Source organism: Panicum hallii, chromosome 4 (genome assembly GCF_002211085.1).
Source record: "Panicum hallii strain FIL2 chromosome 4, PHallii_v3.1, whole genome shotgun sequence".
NCBI classification, from domain to species: Eukaryota; Viridiplantae; Streptophyta; class Magnoliopsida; order Poales; family Poaceae; genus Panicum; species Panicum hallii.
This window is the reverse complement of record NC_038045.1, coordinates 44,196,258-44,211,353: the sequence shown is the minus strand read 5'-3', so window position 1 is coordinate 44,211,353 and position 15,096 is coordinate 44,196,258. Positions and strand designations below refer to the sequence as shown.

The window sequence follows — 15,096 nt, the reverse complement described above, 5'->3', positions numbered from 1 at the left end:
TAGCATTTCACACTCAACAATATCATAACGTGTGTGAAGTCATAAAAATCTATGATGGGCTAAAATGGTATTTTGACTCGTAATGCCTTCTGTATAAGATCAACAAGGTATGCCTCCAATCAGCATGTAGCCAAACAACATCCAATCCCCCACCTAGTCAAACGATTTGCACCACATACATGAACTAAATAATATAGCCTCTTAAGAAAATAACAAAATGAACTTGAATTGAAAATGATTTCAAATTATGATACTCTAAATGATAAAAGTATAAAACATCCATAGAAACAGCAATAAAACTTGCGATTGGTACTGATATAAGGGGTCTATTCCCAGCGCGCGCGACTGGCAGCACTGCCATCTCAGAAGACTGCGATTGCTGCTCCCCGTCCTCACCCGCCTCCTCCGGCTCTGGCGCCGCTCCGGTGCCTCCGCCGCCGCTATCGCTAATCGATCATGTTTCCCCCTCCTTCGCCGCCCCGCCTTGCCGCCGTCTTGACCGGCCCACTACCGTGCCAGAGACCCCCTGGCGATCCTTTTTATAGGTCCGCTTCTTGGAACCCGGCGACCCCGATCCCAACCCTAGCAACTCCGAACCTCTAACCCAGCCACTTGACGACCGACAGTAGCGATGGAGCTTCAACGGTGCTGCCCTAGGCCTTCGCGATACGATGCGTCGCACACGCGCACATGAACAAATATCCCGATTAGCATAACAATACTTTTCACGGTGAAGATTTCTATCCACTAATATATATAATCTAACGTACGGTATGACCACACCAGTTCAGCCATTATTAATATCATCATTTATTGTCACGAATCCGGCCATCAGGCTTCCACTTCTCGTACATATATATATCCACAGCACCTGACGTACCCCATGACCGCCAACACGCACTCTCCAGTCTCCATGAGCCCCACCGCCAAGTGGGTCCAGATGTTGACGTCCGTTGGGACCCACCTGTAAGTGGGCCTGAAGTCGAAACGGCATGAGTCCACAAGAACGAAATTTGGGGGTTGGGGCGAGTGGGAGACGACCGGGAGGATTGATTAGCGAAGGGCTTTTTAAAAAACAGGGGAAAATATTTAGGGCGAAGTGGATAGAGAGAAAAAAATCCCAGCGAAGAGGGAGCGGGGGATCGAAACCCTAGGCGCGGTCGGCGGCGATGGCGGCGGCGGCGGGGGCGCCGGAGTCGTACATCGGGAGCGTGATCAGCCTCACGTCCAAGAGCGAGATCCGGTACGAGGGCGTCCTCTACACCATCAACACCGAGGAGTCCAGCATCGGGCTCAGGAACGGTAAGGATGCCCCCTCTCTTCTCTTCCTAGACGGGTCGGGGATACTCTGTCGGAGCAGCCGGAGAGGCATGGGGGATGCGTCAGGGTTACGGATTCACCCCCGTTTCTTTTTTTTTTCCATTCGTGTTAGGTTTTGGAATTTTCCTTTGCACGATTTCTGGTTAGTTTTTCAGCCTTTTCATCCCCTTAAAGTTTTTAATTCTCTCGTAAGCTAGGCTGCGTATGAAATACTTAATGCTTATGTGTAACGAACGTTGCGGAATTCAGGTTATGCATTGTTCGTGGTTGGCCATAAGCTTCTAGTACGGGTTTGAGTTGTTCACATCTTGTTATCTTGCACTGTCTATTTTCTTCACTGGCAAAATAGCACGATAAGCTAGGCCATATGCTGTTACAGTGAAAATTGCTGTAAGTTGAGCAGGTTATGCATGTCCTAACGACTTTACGAGCGGTTTGCACATTAGTTAGTTATATGGAAAGCTCTAATCCTGCTTCACTTTACGCGCCCTTTTTTTCGAACTCCTATGCACCAGAAACCGTTAGCAGAAAGGGCTAGGAACCTCTGCCACCTTTGGAATGTCTAGTTACACCGAAATCAAGAACAAGATGTGCTCCAGGTCCATTACGTTTAGTTGCCAACCTGTGATTTGCCATGCACCTATTTAAGTGTCTGACAGAAAGGTCAGGTGTTTATTTTTAGGCTCACATACTTCATATCCAAATTATATTCCTTGTTGATGTTGCTTGCACTAATGTCGTGTGCCTCGTGTGCTTATCAGTATTTGTAACGGTGGGATTTAATGTTTTGTTGAACTGCTAACAATCTGTGGCCAAGCTGTCAGCCGACTTGCTTCTTTTTCATAGAGACAGTTGGTCAAAGGTTCCCACAGGTTCAAATCCATGATAATTACAAAATCGTACGGCTTCAATGTTTTCTGGAGAGCAAATAGTAAACTTTAATGTTGTTAATAGCATTTTGGACAGGTGCTGAGTTTGGGTCCTATATTTATCTAGTACTTATCTATCTGATCCTTTTTTTACTTGAGTAATATCCTTATCTATTGTTGGCATATTTGAGTAATATCCTTCTTTAAACTTTTTCAATTTATACTATGTAGCTGTCTAGACTGCCTAGATGTCTCCCTGAACCCAGTTATGTTTTAAGCATGATGTCTGTCTAGAGCCTAGGCATTTCAAAAGACTATACAGCAACTTAAATTTGTTTTGTTTGTCCTTGAAGACACCAAGAGTTTCTCTTGTATGAGAGGTTTATTGGCTTTCGTATTTCCCCAAGTCCAAGACCTTTTCATAATTTTTTTTTTCCTGGAGGTTTCATTAAAAGAAGTTACCTAGAGTTAACTTGTATTGTTCTTTTAGCTTAGTATTGTTTTCTTTGTTCTTTCTTTTGTCTATTCTGATTGTATTAACATGTCACTTTTTGTTACAGTTCGCTCATTTGGAACTGAAGGTCGTAAGAAGGATGGCCAACAGATTCCTGCCAGCGACAAGATATATGAATACATACTCTTTCGAGGGAGTGATATAAAGGTAATGGTTGCAAAACAAAAAGATACCCCTTAATGTCTTAAGTTTTAAATTTCTGTTACTATTGAACAAAAAGTTTGCCATCATTGATTTGGTTTATATTATCCCCGTGCTGTTCAGTATTGTAAACTTGAGAATTGTCCATTTTAGTCCTGTAGTTAATTGGAACAGGATAATACACAGATGGATTCATAAAATCACATAAATGCTAGAAAATGAATCGTCTATTCCAAGCTCCTGAATTAGGCAACTACTGAGGGTGTGGTGAATCAAGGCCTTGGCTGATGCAGTATAGTTTACTGGATGGGTATTGAAGGAAAATTTAGGAGGGTGTAGTTGCCCTTGTAAGGATGTTTTTTGGGACTTTTCGTGTATACGGTATCATCTCATGAATTGTGATCATAAATATTATAAGTTGAAAGGACTATGTCACCAATATTTATGGTTTTACTTAACTGACATCCTAGTTGCATGATGATTACTATGATTCCACATGAGCATGAGTTTTCTAATAATCTCCTAATGTCTATATTGAGGTCCTAACAACTTAGTTCATACATGTTCCTACGGTTTTGATTTTCTGAGTCATGCGCCTTCAATGCAAATACATTTTGTTTAATGATTTACTGTTTTCATTAGTGAGTCTGCTCATTCACTGTTTCAATTAATCTTTGATGTGTTTGTGATACTCCTTTTATAATCTTCTCAGTGGTATCTTAGCTTTACATTTTACTGCAGGATCTGCAAGTCAAATCCTCTCCACCAGCTCAGCCGGCAACTTTACACAATGATCCTGCGATTATTCAGGTAACTTTCTGTTATTTCTTGTGACTAGTCAAATGTTAAATGCCTTTTATGATTCTTTCTTTTCAAAAAATTCTTAGAATTTTTCTCGTCTTTGCTCACTGTTATTATTCTTTTTGTGCAGTCACATTATCCTCGTCCAGTCTCGTTGTCTACAAACTTGCCTCCCGCTGCAAGCACAACATCAGCTGATACTACTTCACACAATGCTCCATCTGCAATTCAGATGCCACCACCATTTCAAGGGAATTTGCCACCTTTCCAACCTGGCGCGAGCTTACAGTCATGGAACTCATCACCTATGCCATCATCAGCAAATGGCGCCGGCCTAACAATGCCACCAATGTACTGGCCAGGATATTACACACCACCTACTGGGTTTCCTCATCTTCAGCCACCACTCTTTCTTCGGCCACCGCACAGTTTGACAGTTCCACAGGCTCTGCAGCCTCCTGTCCAGTATCCTGGGCTTAATGGATCCTTACCAGCTGGGTTTCCAAGTATGCCAGAGCTTCCTTCTTTTCTTCAACCTGGTAATAGTAATAGTCTAAGTCAATCTTTAGGTGTCTCGACATCAGTGTCAGTACCTGCTTCATCGAGTACATCAACAACTGATTCATCAGGAAGCCAACTGCCAAATAAGCTATCCTCCATTTCCGCTTCTGTGTTTTCTATGGGTTTAACTCCCCCGTCTGTGAGTCCTTCAATTTCTACAGTTGAACCCTCCATGCTCGTGTCGCAAGGCATGCCTTCTTTGGTGAACAGTAAGCCAGTAGCTCTACCTGACTCCTCTGTGCCATCTCTCTCCAGTGATAAGCCTGCGAGTGTACCTGCTGCTTCAGTGCCAACCTATCTACCTTCCTCTCAGCCACCTTCTGCTAATGATGCATCACCAGTCAATGTTGCGGAGCAAGTTACATTGGTAACTCCTGGTCAACTTCTGCCAACTGCTTCCTCCACAGTTACTCCATCTCAGGCTTTGCAAACTGCTTCTGCAACGGTTCCATCCTCTAAGGTTGCCTCCTCCACGGTTCCATCCTCTCAGGCAACCTCCTCTCTGGTTCCATCCTCTCAGGCTACTTCGTCTGCACCTTCACCCTTGAAGGTTGCTTCCTCTTCTGTTTTGTCAGAAGAGATGCAAGTGATAGGTGAAAATAAAGCAGTTAAGCAGCGCGAATGGAAGGCAAAACAACCTGCAGTTGCTCCGTCCGGAAATAAGGAGCCTCTATTGCCAGCACCAAAGCCTATACTTGAGAAGGTAGTGGGTTTTTTAGACAGCATGTTACTAGACAGGCTGGACATAGAAAGCATGTTTTTAAGGAAAATTGCATAAACTGCCCCCACATGCCCCCACCCATCACCATCCCCTTCCAGAAATAACCCCTCAAAAAGAGCACACACAATAATTGTTTGTGGGTTTGCATCTTAAGGTACAACTTAATTTGCATGCTTTGAGATTGTTGCCTTTCTCATTCCTGTAATTCTTTTGGTATCAGCCTGTTGGAGCTTCCTCATATGTTCAGTACAACAACAGAGGCCGAGGAAGAGGAAGAGGTCGTGGTAGAGGAAATGGGGTATGGTTATCTGAAACATTTTCTGTCCTAATAGCTTTCCCAATATAGAAGTTCTTGTGATATGAAGTCAACTTGGCACCTGATGAATATATTTTCTGAGTTTTACATCCTCAAGAAAGCACTATCAGTAACTTCGGTGCACTTGGTTGCTTGATGAGCTCTAATGCTCTATAAAAAGACTTGTTAGGCAAATTTGGTATTTTCAGCATCCTTTTGTAGCTCAAATAGTTTGATCAAGTATAATGTAGAAATCTACAAAAAACTGCACCTACTGTTCTGGTTAATATGTTAGTTATTTTTGTTTGGGGTATACTGCTATGAGACTTCCCAGTTGAGAGTTGCAAAGATTTTGCAGTATACTAATCCAGTGCATTTGTCATTAAATGTCTCCCAAAAGTATTTTAATCAAAGCAATGCAATTTAAACAAACCGTGTTGTCACCTGGAGACATAAAATGGGGGACAACTAAACTCCCAAAAGTATTTTTCTAGTACGAGGTCGTTAAGTGCCTATGTTCTATCTTCAGAACCTTCTTTGGGTTTGGGGCTCCACTTCTGCATTAGATTGTAGTCTTCACTTACATTCTCTCTACAGCTTTCACGTCCCATAACCAAGTTCACAGAGGACTTCGATTTCATGGCAATGAATGAGAAGTTCAACAAAGATGAAGTATGGGGTCATCTTGGTAAAAGTACAGGACAGTTAAATGATGATCCAAATGATTATGAAGATGATGTTCCAGAAGATGAGATATCTCCTAGAAAGCCAGAAGCTAAGGTAGTAGTTCTATTAGATTGCTTTTCATGCTTTGCTGTTCAATATCTTAGATGCTGATTAGCCTTCTCTCTTGCGTCTGCAAAGCCCGTGTATGTTAAAGATGACTTCTTTGATTCACTCTCGTGTAACACAATTGACAATGGAGGGAGGAGTGGAAGGATTAAATTCTCTGAGCAGAGAAAAATAGATACCGAGGTATTGAACAGACATATACGGTGCGTCTTTACCTTACACATCTAGTTAGCATTCAGTGCTTATGATGTTTATTTTGGCTGTAGACCTTCGGTGACTCGGCAAGGCATCGACCAATGGGCATGCGAGGAGGGAGGGGGCCCCATGGTGGGGGTGGTCCTCGTGGTCGCGGCTATTATGGTAGAGGATATGGATATATGGGTAGGGGGCGTGGCTACTCTTACCCTAACCACCAATCATGATACAAAAGATTCATATGCTTTCCAGTGCCTAGATAGAAGCACATGAATGACTATGGTGAAGAATGGCCTATTTGCTTGGAAACCTGAGATGTATCACAAGTCCCAGCTCGGCTGTTGGAAGAGTGCCTATTGCATATACCTATCTTCCAGCTATAGCTGAAAATGCAGTAATAGTTTGGTGGCCGATTTGATAAGTTAAGAATTGGTATCACCATTGAAGCAAGGGCAGAGATTGGATGCATATCTTTTCTGTTGCCAGTGTCGGTTCCCTTCGGAGATAAATAGGAGCATGATATTTTGCAATTCCGTTGGTTACTGTATGCTCATCCAGTGTTGTTGGATGTTGTGGAGCTTTCTTAGAGCTGGAGGCATGTCATATATGTTGCATGGACATGGTGCTCCTGATGGGAGAGCTTCAGTTTGATGTGCTCGTCAGTTTTTTTTTTGAACTGTGTGCTCGTCAGTTTTACTTGTGCGGACAAACTACAATGCGCGGAGATTTGTGTGTCTTACAATTAGTTGTATTTTGCACTCGTACCATTACTGTATGTCGTTCTTTGGAAGCTAGGGTCTGGTTGATTTAGTTTTGTTTGTGGCCGTTTGCTCTGGGATCATGTCCCTTACTCATGTGCACCGGTCCTTTGGAATATATTCTTAACACTTTTTGGAGTTTGATGGAAGTCATAACGAGAACATATTACAAGTCACAGAATTTGGATGATAAGAACTCTGAATTCCAATGAGGATCTAGAAATGCTGGCTGGCAACCGCGTGCGCATGTGGCTAGCTGCCCCACATCTGCTAGGCCCACAAAAATGATCCACATCCTAGATGTACATGATGAAGAACAGTTCATGCACTCTTTGATTTGGTGGGTTGAGATTAACACGTAAAGCAACCCACAACGATGACGAACAACTGCATACTTTTTCCAAACTTTCGAATCGGGGTCTTCAAATTTTGAAAATAAGTACATAGAAGAATTTGGATTCTGATTGGGCTTTGTGTGGGCCGTATTCTTTTGGGCCTACGGATTTTGGACTCAGGCCCGTTGTTTGCGTGACCAGAGCGTCACATTTCGCTAGAAGCCTACAGGAGCTGAGCTCGGAAGCAAAGCCCCCAAACCCTCTTCCTCCGCCGTTTACCCTTCCGCCGCCGGCTGCCGCCGGAACGCCATGGTGGTATCACACCTGCGAGCGGCCCTCTCCCGCATCCTCCGCTCCCCATCCCGCCTTCCCGCCTCCTCGCACGACCCTCCCCTTGTCTTCCTCCAGTCTTCCGCTGCCGCCGCGTCCTCTTCCGGCTCCTTCGCGGCGGAGGACTACCTCGTCTCCCGCTGCGGCCTCACCCAGGCGCAGGCGCTCAAGGCCGCCGCCAAGATCTCCCACCTCCCTTCCCGCGCCAGGCCTGACGCCGTGCTCGCCTACCTCGAGAGCACCCTCGGAATCCCCGCCGCCGGCGTCGCCAGGGTCGTCGTCATGGACCCGACCTTCCTCTGCGCCGACGTGGAGCAGACCCTGGCCCGGCGCGTTGCCGACCTGCACGACCTCGGCCTGTCGCGGGACGAGATCGCGCGCCTCGTTCCCCTCGCCCCCAACTCCTTCCGCAACAGGTTCCTCCGCAGCAATCTCGAGTTCTGGCTTGCCGAGCTCGGGTCCTTCGACAAGCTCCTGAAGGTCCTCAGGTCGTGCTCCGGCCTTCTCAGCATGGATCTGGACAAGGTTGCCAGGCCCAACGTGGACTTCCTCCGGCAATGCGGCCAGGACATCTCTGAGATTGCTGGCACCAATCTCTACATCAGTCGGATCTTCACCATGAAACCGGAAGTTCTCAAGGAGACTGTCCAGCGAGCGGAGGAGTTGGGCGTCGAGCGTGGTGCCAGAATGTTCCGCCGCGCTCTTGCTGTGGTTGCTTTTACTGACAGTGAGGTCGTTGCCAGGAGAATACAGCTGTTACACAATGCTGGGTTCTCAAAGGATGATGTGCTGGCGATTGCGAGGAAGCAGCCTCTCGTTCTGGGCTTGTCTGAGCAAAAGGTTCAGGTAAATGTGGATTTCTTGCTGAAGGATGTCGGTCTGGAGGTATCCTATATTGTGCGAAGACCAGTGCTGCTCATGTATAGTGTTGAGCGGCGGTTGTTGCCCAGGCATTGCTTGCTCAAAGTTCTCAGGGAGAAGGGTCTGCTGAAGGGTGAGCCGGACTACTATGGCACTGCCTCAATGGGTGAGAAGATTTTTGTGGAGAAGTATGTGCATCCTTTCAAGAACCATGTCCCAGGCCTCACCGATGACTATGTCTCCAAATGTTGGGGGAAGGCAATGGATGGAATTCGTAGCCAAAAGACTGACTGAATATTGCTGAAGCTTGTAGTGGAAAGGACAAGTAGGGACTTTTACAAATTCGCCACTGGTGCAAATGTTACTTCAGTCACCATTTAGTTCTCGATTGATATGACATTTCCTATTTGCTCTGTAATTGTTTTTTAATTACGTGTCAAAGGGGGTATACTGTACCTCAAAGGCTCTAATGTCAAGGAGTGCTCAGCTCAGGGGAGTTTGTGTGTTAGACATAAAAAAGATCACTTATTGGTTACATGGTTTACTAGTTTTTTTTTCTCTTTGAAGAATATATGCATGCATAGTACCTTATGCATATATTTGTAGACATGCATCTATTCATAAAAGACAGACACGGGTGAGTTGTACTTAGTTTTTTGTAGAGTTACTGCCACTCACAACACTCATTGCTAGAACCTAACATGTCACTTGATATGGTTAAATGTTATTTCCGCATCTAAGTCGGTCCCAAAAGGCTAGTATGATTTGCTAAAGATACATAGGTTGAATATTTCAGAAGATTCGTAGCATTCCCACTCCTTTCTAAATGCTTCTTGCTCTTAATAGTTAGCTGTGAAAAATGTTTTATTCAGTTCATTGGATCAGCTTGATAATATATTGATTCTCTTTCTACAGATCTTGACAGAACCTAGAGCAGCAGTTTAGTGGTCAAGATCCATGGTGCTGGCTGACAACCTGCCATAACATGCAAGTTGTTTCTAATTGTCTGAGGGCAGGGTATAGTTCACTCACTGTCCAAGTTGCCTGTTATCTTATGTTTTCCTCTGAATGTGCATCATGAGAAAACAATAGTGTCTTTCCATGGTAATCAAACAAAGGCAACATGTAACGTAGTCTCTCTTTTAGGTTTTAGAAGCATTGAGCTTGGGTCATCTTGTTCTGGATTTAGACTATTTGGTTAGAGCACCTGTAGCTCCTTGTTCAGTTCCATGGTACTTGGACTTATAGCATTGGAGTGAGATAACTGAAGTGGTCTTAATCTGGCAAGAATGATTACACAGTAAGTGATGGATAATTAGCCTTGCTCTTGCTTTTCTCTTGTATGGAGCAAGTAGAGGTCCTCTGTTCTTTTGGCCATGCACTGTAATCAGCAGCAGGCAGTAGCTGTAGTCAGCAACCGTATAAGGTAGTGGAGTAGTGGGAGTATGTCTTTGTACTCTACATTTGACTTATGATATACGCAAGATAGGAGAGCAGCTGCAGCTCTAGTTCAGTTCAGCAGCACCAAGCAACTTGTGCTTTCTGTTCGCACCTATTCCCTTCTTCTACCTTCTAGCCAATGGGAACTCACCTAGAGGCTGGGCCAACAAGAGGTCATATGCCAGATCAAACTGAGATCTGATGATTCACCCTTTGCACTGAAATATCTTTTGTATTTTCTTTTCTGAAGAAATATGAATGGTTAAAAGATGATCTTGAAGGGTTGCCAATGCAATGTGTTATGTGAAAACACGTAAAAATGTGAACAGAAGCCAAATAGAATTTCCTGGTGCTTGTTCCATGAAACCACTGACAACGCTTCACAATTTTGTGGTTACTTATCTGCTTGGTTTTTCCACTTTCGTTTTTAATAATACCAAAGGATAAATTTATATGCATGTAATTTCTCTTGGTTATACTCAAACAAGTAGAAGACTGACTGACACCATGTTACAACAACTGAAGCAGGGATGCAAGATTGGAGACAGATTTTGGCAGCTCACCACCAAGCATGTCCTAGTGGAGGCTGATGACACAATGGCGGGGTGTGGTTTGTGAAGAAAGTGATGAAATTCCCTGTCCTGAGCACTTCTTGCGTTGAGCATGTTGCCTTCAAAGGTATCTGGGCAAAGTTTTCCAAGGGGATATGGTGCCAGTGAGGCTATTAACGCCTGGCCATAGGGAGTAGAGCATGATTGTGTTGGCTAGTTAAGATGGAATTCCTCCGACAAATTTGTTATTGAGCATGGGTAGGCCAGCCCTGTGTTAGAGGGTAGTTTCTCATGCATCTTGTTCTCAGTTAATCCAAGGTCCATAAGTGAAGGTGTGGAGGGAGATCCTCAGGGCTGGTGCGTGAGGTGTGGTTTCCTGCTGCTATGAACGACCTGAGTCCAACGATTCTACACAAGTCCTCAGGGATGATGCCCTCGAGATGGTTGCTGCTGAGGTTGATCCCCCTCAGGGAAGAAGAGATTAGCGATTGACAGTGGGATTCCTCCCGTGAGCTGGTTCATGCCAAAGCCTGATGCTCACTAGTTTGCTGCAGTTCCTCAGGCCAGCTGAGATCTCACCCTGGAGTGAATTGTTTGAGAAGTGAAGATATCATAGCCGGTGTAGGGTGGCCGACAGTTGCAGGGATTTGATTTAACAAAGTTGATGCTGGTAGGAGCCCATGAAGCATCTCACATTCACGGAGGAAAACTCTGATGAGAAACGACATGGATGCAGTGTCCTCAATTTGCTGCCATGAAGAAAGACCAATTGTGTATGTATACATTGTATATCGTAGGTCAAATTTCAAATGGTAGAACATGTCTTCGTACACTGCGAATGCGAGTCACCTTTATTCATCATCGTCCTTCGAAAGTTATCAAGGCCTTTTAAGTATGTGTTGGGGGGCTGTCGTTGGATCTAGACACGAGTTGTAGCTTGCAGCTCTGCTCCTCCATGCATTTCACATGTCGTAGTACGCAGGAACGACTTGAGCTGCGCCCTGAGGATCTTGCCGGAAGGTGACCGGGGGATGCAGTCGACGAACACCACTCTCCTCACCTTCTTGTACGGCGCCACTTTGCTCTGAACGAAGGAGAGGACGTCCTGCGCCTGCGGCTGGTTGCTCCCTGGTTTCCTCACCACGCAAGCCACCGGGATCTCGCCAGCCTCCTCGTCAGGATACCTGGTCACTTATAATATATTTATATATATATAACCAAGTCACGGGCGAGCAAGGTGTATGAAGCAAGTGACAGCGTACGACGACGACGTACGGCGCAACAGCGGCGTCGTGGATGTCTGGGTGGGCGGCGAGGACGTCCTCGAGCTCGGCCGGCGCCACCTGGTAGGCCTTGTACTTGATGAGCTCCTTGATCCGGTCCACCACGTGGACGAGGCCGCGGGAGTCGACGGAGCAGAGGTCGCCAGTGCGCAGCCACCGGCGGCCGCCGCCGTCGGTGACCAGAGCCGCGGCCGTGGCCTCCTCGCGGCGCAGGTAGCCCTGCATCACGGTGGGCCCCCGGATCCACAGCTCACCGACGCGGTTCGGCGGGAGGGACTCGCCGGACTCGGCGTCCACGATCCTCGCCTCCGTGCTCGGAACCAGGCGCCCGATGGAGATCGACGCCGGCGGCGGCTCGTTGGAGGACTCGACGCCGTCGCCGTTGCCGTTGCCGTGCGGCAACGGCGAGAGGTCGCACATGGTGACGATCCCCGTCGTCTCAGTTAGCCCGTAGCACTGCTTGCACGCAAACAAGCTTGGCATCAATTGCCCGCATCCTTACGAGTCCGATGCCCAATTATCAATTTCTTCATGTGCAGTTCGTGACGATCTTGCGTAGTTTTTTTGTTTATTTCATATATATTCTGTACCACTTGTTACGCGTTGATAATCTAGTAAAAAGCTGACAATTTTTTCCAAGTATCCGTAAACAGATTATTTTTACTGGTAACAATAGTTAGGAATGAAGAATCACACAATAGAAAGGCAAACACAACATACATACACACACTCATCCTTATAAATGTACTTAGACATGCACAACCTATCTGACATCTGCAAAAGATTGAGCTTAGATCAGTCTCAGTGGTGTTTCATAAAAGTTTTATAGCATTAAATTTTCTGATGTGGTAGATAAAAGTTTTATAGTATTAAATTTTGCTGATGTGGTAGGATTATTATAAAAAAAGAGAAGTGAGAATTTCATGGTATGAGAGAGGAGTTTCGTCCTCGTGACACTCACTCAGCTCAGTTACCAAGTTTTTATTCTTAGTAACTATGCATTAAACCATGCATTGAGACCGGCCTTATGGGTTATGACATTGACAAAGGCAGTCCAAACACATCGCTACAAATAGGCACCTCGTCTACCAAAAAATTAGTGGGGGAAGCAGCGCTTAGCTTCGAAAGATCCCTACCGTGTTATAGTTAGTAAGAAAAGTACAGTTCGACAGTCAACTGGTTACAAATAAGGTTCATGAGCGAGAAGTCAACTATCTAGGTCAACTGTATTGTGCTTCAAGTATGGTACAACTATTAGTTGTAAAAAATTTGACCTGAGGAATGAGAGGATCGAGGTCCTTGCACTTGGAGATGCTATACCATAAGTCATTACTCCTTGCATACGCAATGCAAGAGGAATGGCCTGACGATGGATGATGCCGTCCAATCGAATTATACAACGGACACATGTAGTTAAAAAAACACCACTACTTCCCATAACAAATTAACTTAACGATGACGCCTCAACAATGTGGCACAAGACACGCTATCTGTATACAAATGCAACTGTATGTACACCATTTTAAACTAGACTGCCAACATGAGAAAATGTATCTTGATTGGACGTGTAAAGCTTGTACTACTATTAGCTGAAAGAAATCTGTCATTGAACTATACTGCAATGATGTTCTTGCTTAAATTTTTTTGAAGACGAGAAAGGTGAACAGACTAACAGCAGCTGATCAAGGGTTCTACTTCAAGCCCGGGATGGATTATTGAAGAAAGGAGAAGGATGATGAACACTGAATTTGAGACTCGTCACGAGGAGAGTAATGACTAACCTGAACAAGGCTCACCCGCGGGAAGCAGCTGGCGAAGCGCGCCATGTGATCGCGCTGCAGCGGCGCTCCGGAAGACACGACCTCCCTCAGGCACAGGCGTCGCGCTGATGATGTCGGCGACGGCTCTCCGGCGGCGAGCTTCTTCGCCATCTGAACGACCATGGGTGGCACCGCCAGGAGCCTGGTGACCCTGTGCTCTTCCATCGCTGCCATCAGCCTGTCCACCGAGAACCTGCCGGGGACCAGCACCGCCGAAGCTCCGATAGCCGGGGTGCCGAGAACGAACGCCGAGAAGCCGAACATGTGGAACATGGGCAGCACGCACCCGTACACGTCCTCCGCGTCGCCGCCGCCGCGGCGCCGCCAGACGTGCTGGAGGAACGCGGCCGCGGCGATGACGTTGCCGTGCGTGCTGACGACGCCCTTGCTCCTCCCCGTCGTGCCCGAAGAGTAGAAGAGCAGCGCCGGGTCGTCGCGGCCGATGCCGGACGCGCCAGCCTCCCACGCGTCGTGGCCGGCGAGGCCGGCGAGGAGCTGGTCGACGAGGACGATCCGCGAGGCGGCCAGCAGGGAGCCGAGCTTGGGGGCGAGCTCGGCGGTGGTGAGCGCGAGGAAAGGCTCCGAGTCGCGGGCCTGGTCGGCAAGCTCGCGGGGCGTGAGGAGCGGGTTGGCGGTGGAGAGCACGGCGCCGAGGGAGAGCACGCCGAGGGAGACGACGGGGAAGTGGAGCGAGCTGGGCGCGAGGAGGAGGGCGACGTGGCCGCGGCGGAGGCCCAGCGCGGAGAGCGCGGCGGCTGCCTTGAGGGAGAGCGTGCGGAGTTCCGGGAAGGAGAGGGTGGCGCCGGTGGACGCGTCGACGAAGGCCGGCCTGTCAGGAGGAAACGTCAGCAGGCGCGGGAAGAGGTAGTCGGGGAACGAGGCGGCGGCGGCCGTGGCGAGTGGAGGGTGGCGGCTGCTGTAGGTGCCGGTGGCGGCGCAGTAGCCGGCGGTGAGGTGCGCTTCCGTGTCCATCGCCGTTTGGGGTGGTTTGCATGAAGCCGCCGTCTTCTTCGTTCTTCTCTAGCCATGGGCCAGGGAATAGTAGACAACCATTTATAGTAGTACTATACTATATGAATACGGCGAGCCGAGGTGTTCCCATCACAAATTGGGCCATCTATAGTAGACCCACTCTGCAAACTCTGCGACCAGGTGGCTGAATCGTTGAGCACTTTCTTGTTTCTCGTTCATACACAAGACAAGTGTGGTGGAACATCCAACCGGCACTAGGCAAACCCTGTCCTTTGCCCAACGACGACCGCTCAATTCACAAGTGGCGGCGAAGCCTCCATCACGGCACCAAAAGGAAAGATTTGGAAAGGGCGGAACGCCCGTGTGTGTTCCATGACCAAGCAGGCTCGGCAGTAGCCATCCTGAGTTCATGAGTAATCGTAGTTTCCCTCTTTGTTTCGGTTGTTAGGACTTGTATTCAGGCTGCGGTCCTATCTATCCTCTGCTGGTACCTGCTCCGGCATAGTGTGTTATTTGTAAAAAAAAAAAACTTTTCAA

At 47.1% G+C, this 15,096-nt stretch overlaps 3 protein-coding genes across 8 annotated transcripts; 2 read left to right on the top strand and 1 right to left on the bottom strand.

Annotated features, from left to right (window-relative positions):
- The first annotated feature begins 1,026 nt into the window (after nt 1-1,026).
- Nucleotides 1,027-7,019, top strand: LOC112889268 (protein decapping 5-like). The gene is made up of 8 exons (XM_025955816.1): nt 1,027-1,302; nt 2,750-2,850; nt 3,586-3,654; nt 3,776-4,909; nt 5,148-5,225; nt 5,820-6,002; nt 6,087-6,197; nt 6,281-7,019. The coding sequence occupies exons 1-8, from the start codon at nt 1,170-1,172 to the stop codon at nt 6,434-6,436; spliced, it is 1,965 nt and encodes a 654-aa protein (XP_025811601.1). The 5' UTR covers nt 1,027-1,169; the 3' UTR covers nt 6,437-7,019.
- A 509-nt stretch (nt 7,020-7,528) lies between these two features.
- LOC112890905 (transcription termination factor MTERF8, chloroplastic-like) lies at nt 7,529-11,314 on the top strand. 6 transcript variants are annotated; one of them, XM_025957780.1, is made up of 3 exons: nt 7,529-8,818; nt 9,409-9,510; nt 10,462-11,314. In XM_025957780.1, exon 1 carries the CDS (start codon nt 7,612-7,614, stop codon nt 8,785-8,787), a length of 1,176 nt encoding a protein of 391 aa, XP_025813565.1. In that variant the 5' UTR covers nt 7,529-7,611; the 3' UTR covers nt 8,788-8,818; nt 9,409-9,510; nt 10,462-11,314. The 6 variants fall into 6 exon arrangements, with proteins under 6 accessions (XP_025813565.1, XP_025813566.1, XP_025813564.1 ...); XM_025957781.1 differs by having other exon boundaries at nt 10,459-11,314; XM_025957779.1 differs by having other exon boundaries at nt 7,529-9,130; nt 10,459-11,314.
- Nucleotides 11,200-14,559, bottom strand: LOC112890521 (putative 4-coumarate--CoA ligase-like 8). Its single transcript, XM_025957401.1, has 3 exons — nt 13,549-14,559; nt 11,760-12,223; nt 11,200-11,668 (listed from the first exon to the last, which is right to left on the bottom strand). The coding sequence occupies exons 1-3, from the start codon at nt 14,557-14,559 to the stop codon at nt 11,404-11,406; spliced, it is 1,740 nt and encodes a 579-aa protein (XP_025813186.1). The 3' UTR covers nt 11,200-11,403.
- Between the last annotated feature and the right edge of the window lie 537 nt (nt 14,560-15,096).